The sequence below is a fragment of the Physeter macrocephalus genome, chromosome 7 (genome assembly GCF_002837175.3).
Source record: "Physeter macrocephalus isolate SW-GA chromosome 7, ASM283717v5, whole genome shotgun sequence".
NCBI lineage: Eukaryota > Metazoa > Chordata > Mammalia > Artiodactyla > Physeteridae > Physeter > Physeter macrocephalus.
The window spans coordinates 72,547,868-72,555,997 of record NC_041220.1 but is presented as its reverse complement, the minus strand read 5'-3'; the positions used below and the strand labels follow the sequence as shown (position 1 = coordinate 72,555,997).

At 40.5% G+C, this 8,130-nt stretch overlaps 1 protein-coding gene across 1 annotated transcript in view; it reads left to right on the top strand.

Moving 5' to 3' along the window:
* The first annotated feature begins 1,552 nt into the window (after positions 1-1,552).
* The window catches only part of LOC112062056 (trithorax group protein osa-like), a 20,110-nt gene continuing 13,532 nt past the window's right edge, over positions 1,553-8,130 (top strand). The window contains exon 1 of the mRNA XM_024115382.1: positions 1,553-1,677. Coding sequence (XP_023971150.1) covers positions 1,553-1,677 — 125 coding nt within the window. The remainder of the gene's footprint in view (positions 1,678-8,130) is intronic.

Below are 8,130 nucleotides of genomic sequence, written 5' to 3'. Positions count from 1 at the left end.
ACACCAGGAAACTCAAAATGTGTTAAATATGTTATTTGTTCAGAGTTTTTAGAGCATAAAAGTTAAGAACACAGACTCTGGAGAAAAACTGCTAAGGTTCAATCCCAGCCTCACCTAGCTCACTGGGTGAACTTAGGGGAGTTAGTCAACCACTCTGTGACTTTGTTGCCTTCATTGTAAACTGGAGATAATAATAACACCTATTCGGAGTTATGTGAGAACTAAATGAGTTAACACATAGAAAGTTCTTAGAACAATGCCTGACACATAGTAAGCACTGCATAAGTGATATTATGTATGTGTGAGAATGCATGTAAATATGTTACTTTGGTACATCTTTTATTCAACAAATATTTATTGACTATTTGATATGTGCCAGGCAGTGAGCTAGACACTTGGATAAAACTATGAACAAGATAGCGTGCCTCTTGACCTTGCTGAGCTTGTATTCTGAGGGAAGAAACCTATAATAAATAAGTCAACAAATACATAAAAATTTAGATTTTGATAAGTACTATGAAGGAAATAAACAGGGTGAGGAGATAGAGAATAGAAGGAGCAATTGTCTTAATACAGGAATGAACAATTAAGCTGAGCTCTGACCAGTGGAGTAGTCATAGGAACAACCAAGGCAAGAACTTTCCAGCTGGTGAGAACAGTTAGTGCAAAGGTCCTGGGGAAGGAAAGAGTTTGGCCTGTTCTAGACTGTCCACAAAGCCGATATCACTGGAACAAGGTGAGTGAGGGGGATGGGACCTGGGTGAAGCTGAAGAGAAAGTCAGGCCCCACACCACATAGTGCCTTGTAGGCAATGGGAAGGTGCTTGGGCTTTAGTCTTAGTGCAGTGAGAAGCCACCAAAGACAGAAATGGCCTGTATAATGTGTTTGTCTTTTGTAGGCTTTTTTTTACTGAAGTATAGTTGATTTACAATGTTTCAGGTGTACAGCAAAGTGATTCACTTTCATATATACATATATATATATAGTTGTTATATATATTCTTTTTCAGATTCTTTTCTATTATAGGTTATAAAAAGATATTGAATATAGTTCCCTGTGCTATACAGTAGGTCCTTGTTGGTTATCTATTTTATATATGGTAGTGTGTATCCCAAATTCCAAATTTATCCCTTCCCCCACCCTTTCCCCTTTGGTAACCACAAGTTTGTTTTCTATGTCTGTGATAACGTGTTTGTTTTTAATCACTCTGGATGCTTTGTGGATTGAAGGGTGACAGGAGTAGACTCTGGGAGACCAGTTGTAAACAATGATAGATTGAATGAGGATGGTGGCAAAGAAGATGGAGAGGAATCCAGGGAACCATTTGTGTGTGTGTGTGTGTGTGTAATAAGGACCTTGTGTTCCGCCATCATGCTGGCTCAGTGGAGGATTTCAAACTGTTCCATGTCTTCTCACCTTGGTCAGGGGGCACTGGCTGCCCTCTCATTCCACCACCACTCCTTGATGTATCTAGAGACCACACCTTCACCTCTCGGTAGTGCTTCTGGGTGGCCAATAAGGGTCCAGGGCTGTTGAACAGGTAGTTGCCCACATGAAGAGGTCAGAGGAGAGGCAAGCATCACTGGCTGAAAGATGGACAGGCGTGTGCCGATCACTGGCAACTAGTGGACCTCAGGGAAGTCAACTGGACACTGACTTGGAGGCCCACTGGGGCAGGTGAGAAGTGAGGCTTCTTCTGGAAGAAGCCTGACATTTCTCAGACTTAAAATCTTCCTCATTGACCTTACCCTCTCCTCCTCTCCTCCAGGCCCACAGTAGTGGTGGGAAACTTGCTGTACAAATGGTCACCTGAATCTCTCTGTTTCACGGGTAGATTTAATAATTGAGTATTTGCAATCTTGGTTTTCTGTTTGTGAAGTGGGTGACTCTATCTACCTAGGGCAGGGGCAGGCTCTCAGGGACAAATGGGGAAGAATTCCATGAGATGGGGGAGGTTGCATTAATTAATATTTTCAAATAGTAAGGAGACACATACATATATGTACAATAGGAATATGGGTAGACCTGCTCTTACAGAACAAGAAATTGGTTCCATTGCTCTAGTCTGAAAGTGTTGGGACTGGGAAGGAGGCAGGAGTTTCTCTACACTCCCATGAGGATGGATGGGTGGAGCTCCACAGGATGCAATGGTCAGGAAGAAGGCCACAGGATGGCCCCACCAATTGCAACTAAAAAAAGACCCAAGCCGGCCCCACCCCTCTGCCAAAAAGGACAATCGATGGTTATCTGGCAACCATGATGCTCCCTCCCCTTTTAGTATTAGAAGATTTAATTAACCACCCAGAGCTGCTCTTGATGTTATTTCCAATCAAGTTTCATCTGTGTAAACCTGTTAATGGGAAAGCACAGGTTATCCCACAGTGACTTGTCTCTGCTCCATACTGAATGGGTGGCACTACATCTATAAAATCATAGTCTAATAGAGAACAGACTTGTGGTTGCTGAAGGGGAAGGAGGGTTGGGGAGGGAAGGATTGGGAGTTTGGGATTAGTAGATGCAAATTAATATATATAGGATGGATAAACTACAAGGTCCTACTGTATAGCACAGGGAACTATATTCAATATCCTGTGATAAACCATAGTGGAAAAGAATATGAAAAAGGATATATACATCTATAACTGAGTCACTTTGCTGTACAGCAGAAATTAACACAACATTGTAAATCAACTATACTTCAATAAACTTTTTTTTAAATGAAAAATAAATATAAAATAAAATCATAGTCTACAAGACTTCTAATTTTACAGCTGAGACCCAGAGAATTTGGCTGGCCCAAGGTGACACAAACAGCTGATGGCCCGAGAATCATCTTGGACTAACTCAGTTCTCTGATAGGAGGTTGTTGGGTGGAGTTTAATTGAATTGGCTTGACCCCAGCAGGGACCTCCTTCTCACCCAGTACGTGAAAGCCTATCATGCTTGTTTATAATGCAAAATGGCCTCTTGCTAAGTTTTGCTCGTGGAGTCCTGAACTTAAACTTAGTCTCACTGACTCACAATTGGGGGAGAGCCGAGTGGAAGCATTTGTAGAAGACTTTAAAACAAGGATAGTTCTGTTACTTTCAAATACTGTATCTATAGTGACAGAAAGGACAGGTCCAGCCAGCACTGCCAGGGCAAGGATTGGGCCAGCCTGCCTCTCTAAGGCTCTGAGCTCTTTGGGTTTGAAAGGGGTGCATGAGGGGAGATTGGAGGGCTGGAACTGTGGAGACAGGATTTGCAGAGGCCAGGGGCCAAGATTGCCAGATGGTCGCATTGGATACCTACCTTTCAATTAGTGTATTTGAAGGAGCAAAAGGTGAGGGAGATAATTAAGTGTATATTTGCAGGGTTGAGCTGCATATAAAAACTTGACAGACTCACACAGTGGCAGCTGTGGCCTGAGACAGCACGGCCTGGTTCTCAGGGACCTGTTCTCCAGAAACGGACAGCTCAGGTTTGTTAGTAACTATGTCCTAGGAGATGGGCCCCAGATGAGTTTGGAATCCAGGATGGATCAGACCCTGTGCTGACTGGCCCCATCCATCTTCTTTCACAGGTCACTGTGGTTCAAATGAAGATAGACACAGCCTTTAAGGAGAAGAGGGTAAGAAAAGATGTTGGAAAAGGAAACCAATAGGCTGGAGATAAAATAGGACTTTGTTAGCAAGAGGCAGGTCCAGATTTTTGAGGGGGAAGATATGAGTGCTTTTGCAATTTGGTAAGCAATAACTGAGTGCCTGCTTTATGTGTCAGGAGCTGTGCTAAGGTACTGGGGTACCTAAGGTGACTGAGGTTACTAAGGTGAACAAAGCAGAGGCCCCTCTTTCACTGGCCCACACTCTACTCTAGTGTATGTGTCTGGGGCTCACTTTCTTCTTAGTACCAGTTGGTTCTACTCATCCCACTTCAATCTTCAGCAGCCTGGGGCCTTCAGCAGCAGTCCCCAAAGGGAGAGATGGAGGTGTGCTGGCAAACTGTGGAATATTATAAAGCTGTTAAAAAGTAACTTAGCTCAATTCTCCTTTTTTGAGACCAGATTACCCTGATACCAAAACCAGACAAAAACATCACAAGAAAAGAGCTGTAAATTACCATACCTTGTTAAAAGGTCCTATTCATTTCCAATGTTTATTTTGCTTTTCTTCGCAGTGGTTTATCTTGGCATACATCTAACTTTAAGGATCTAGAATCCATGTATGTATTAGTTAACATGGCCTCAAATCCCATTTTGTTTAACAAATACTTATTCATCACCACTATACACGGGGTGTCATACAGGTGTCTATGAAAGCCATTATCATGTCATATCAAAGCCATCTGCTTATGAGTCTGAATCCCCCACTACAAAGCAGTATTCATGTCTCACTCATGTCTGTGTCCCCAGCACCTCTCACAGGCCATTCCCATAGGACTTGGCATTCAATACATGTTTGGGGACTGTATGTCAAAATGTGGGTACACCTTTAATATGGGGCTGAACCTACATGAGTGCCAATAGAGTGATGGGATTGGGTGATGACTTTGAGGGAGATTTAGGTGGTGGGTTTGAGGAGAGGGACAAGAGTAATGGGAAAGAAGGCTGGGAAGCGGGATAGAATCAGATCATAGCGAAGCTTAAGGCCCATGCTAAAGACCTGGAATCTAGTTTTGTATCCAGTGGAGAGATTGAAGGCTTAGGGGACAATGAAAGATCATCTTCATATTAGTTTTTAAAAAGAAAATTCTTGTAAAGCCCATATGTGTATCAGTTAGGGGGCTTTCCATTGAGAGTAACAGAAAACCTGACTCTAACAAAGTTAAAAAAAGGAATTCAGTGGTTTGTACGACTGAAAATTCCAGATGTAGGGTAGACTACAGGCACAATTTCATCAAGACCCCGGTTTCATTTCTCTATGATTATCTTAGCTTTGCCCTCCTCCACGTGTTGGCATCATCCTCAGACTTGTTTCTCTCATGGTTGCAAGACTGCTGCCACCAGGGCTAGTTGCTATTTATCCTAATCTTTTTTTTTTTTTAACATCTTTATTGGAGTATAACTGTTTATCCTAATCTTTAATGAAAAGTCCAAAGGTTCACTCTGATTAGACCAGTTTAGGTCTTCATTCCCGCAGGAACAAATTCTTGAGCCAGAGCCAGATAAATAGGATTAAACTGATGGCTTAGGCCAACTGAGGCCACCCCCATGGCCAAGAGTGGATCAATCCATCCAAAATGCATGACTAATTCCCAGTAGGAGAGTGATGTTTGGAAAGCTGAGAAGGCAACCAACAATGTTCACTACAATATGACAGAATAAATGCCTAAGAATAAGGAAGGAATTTATGAAAAAGAAGAATGGCAAGGGAGAATTTGCCTTACTTTATTAAAATGATGAAAAATAGAATGATATTGTCACAAAGAACCCAAAAATAAATCCAAGTTGACTTTAAAATTAGTCCATTACAAATGTGGTGTTTTGGTGGTGGTTTATTTAATGAAAAGTATTGGCATAATTATCAATCAAACTGGAAGGAGATCAAGTTAGATCCCTGGTCCTTGCAACATAAATAAGAAATTCCAAATGTATCGGAAAACCAAAAATAAAAAACAAAACAATAAAGGCACTAGAAGAAAATTGGAAGAAGACAATTGATTCAGTCACCAATGGCCAATGATTTAATCAATCGTGCCTATATAACGAAGCCTAAAGGACAGGGTTCAGAAGCTCCATTCCCCTTCCCACACACCTTGCTCTATGCATCTCTTCCATATGGCTGTTCTTGAATTATATCCATTTATGATAACCAATAATCTAGTAAGTAATCTCTTTTCCTGAGTTCTATGAGCAGCTCTAGCAAAGTAACTGAGCCTGAAGAGGGGGTCTTTGGACTCTCCAATCTATAGTTTATTGGTCAGAAGCACAGGTAATAACCTGGACTTGAAGTGGGCATCTGAAGTGGGGAGGAGACTTTCTTGTGGGACTAAACCCTTAACATGTGAGATCTAACACTATCTCCAGGTATATCTACCTATCAGAATTGAGTTAATAAGATACCCAGCTGGTGTCAGAGGACTGTTTGATGTGTGGAAAACCCACACGTCTGGTATCAGAAGTGAAGCAGTGCTGTGGCAGAGCATTGAGACTAGAGGGGACACACAGAAGGAGTGTGGTTTTCCTTCACATTTCTGGGGCAGTGGCGGGATTTGCTAGATCAGCCCTGGCTCATGGAAACATGTGGTTTGGGAAGAGAAAGGATGAAAGGGCAGGGGAAAATAAAACTAGGAAAACAGTTCATTTATGATAGCATCAAAAAGTAAAATACTTCTGATTGTCTTTTTTAAAATTTTAGCCATTCTAGTGGGTGTGTAGTGGTATTTCACTGGGGTTTTGATTTGCATTTTCCCGATGGCTAATGATGTTCAACATAATTAATAAATTTAACCAACAAATGCATAACTTATACTCTGAAAACTGCAAAACATTAGTGAAAGAAATTTTAAGTTTTAGATAAATAGAATGATATCACATGTTAATGGATTGGAAAACCAAATATTGTTAAGATGGCAATATCCCCTCAGCTGATCTACAGTTCAATGCAGTCTCTATAAAAATAGCAGTTGGGGGACTTTCCTCCTGGTCCAGTGGCTAAGGCTCTGCCCTCCCAATGCAGAGGGCACGGGTTCGATCCCTGGTCAGGAAACTAGATCCCACATGCTGCAACTAGTGTTCCCACATGCCACAACTAAAAGATCCTGCACACGGCAATGAAGATCCCGTGGGCCAGAGCTAAGACCTGGCACAGCCAAATAAACAAATAGATAGTTTTTAAAAAGATAAAATAGAAGCTGTTTTCTTTGCAGAAATTGACAAACTGATTCAAAACTTCTTATGAAAATAGAAGGACTGAGAAAATTTTATTAAATCTTGAAAAACAACAAAGTTGGAAGACTCACACATCAGGAAGGTGTTTTTAGGATGGAGGAAATATGCCCACATTTATAGGTGAAGGGGAAGAGCCACTTGAGAGGGAGGGATTAGATACCCTTAAGAGAGTCTTGGGATACCTTAAATGTAAATGGATTAAATGCTCCAACCAAAAGACATAGACTGGCTGAATGGATACAAAAACAAGACTCATATGTATGCTGTCTACAAGAGACCCACTTCACACCTAGGGACACATACAGACTGAAAGTGAGGGGATGGAAAAAGATATTCCATGCAAATAGAAATCAAAAGAAAGCTGGAGTAGCAATTCTCATATGAGACAAAATAGGCTTTAAAATAAAGACTATTACAAGAGACAAAGAAGGACACTACATAATGATCAAGGGGCAATCCAAGAAGAAGATATAACAATTGTAAATATTTATGCACCCAACATAGGAGCACCTCAATACATAAGACAAGTGCTAACAGCCATAAAAGGGGAAATCGACAGTAACACAATCATAGTAGGGGACTTTAACATCCCACTTTCACCAATGAACAGATCATCCAAAAAGAAAATAAATAAGGAAACACAAGCTTTAAATGATACATTAAACAAGATGGACTTCATTGATACTTCCAGGACATTCCATCCAGAAACTACAGAATACACTTTCTTCTCAAGTGAGCACAGAACATTCTCCAGGATACATCATATCTTGGGTCAGAAATCAAGCCTTGGTAAATTTAAGAAATTTGAAATCATATCAAGTATCTTTTCTGACCACAATGCTATAAGACTAGATATCAATTACAGGAAAAAATCTGTAAAAAATACAAACACATGGAGGCTAAACAATACACTACTTAATAACCAAGAGATCACTGAAGAAATCAAAGAGGAAATCAAAAAATACCTAGAAACAAATGACAGTGAAAACACGACGACCAAAACCTATGGGATGCAGCAAAAGCAATTCTAAGAGGGAAGTTTATAGCAAAACAATCCTACCTCAAGAAGCAAGAAACATCTCAAATAAACAACCTAAACTTACACTTAAAGCAATTAGAGAAAGAAGAACAAAAAAACCCCAAGGTTAGCAGAAGGAAAGAAATCATAAAGGTCAGATCAGAAATAAATGAAAAAGAAATGAAGGAAACAATAGCAAAGATCAATAAAACCAAAAGCTGGTTCTTTGAGAAGATAAAATTGA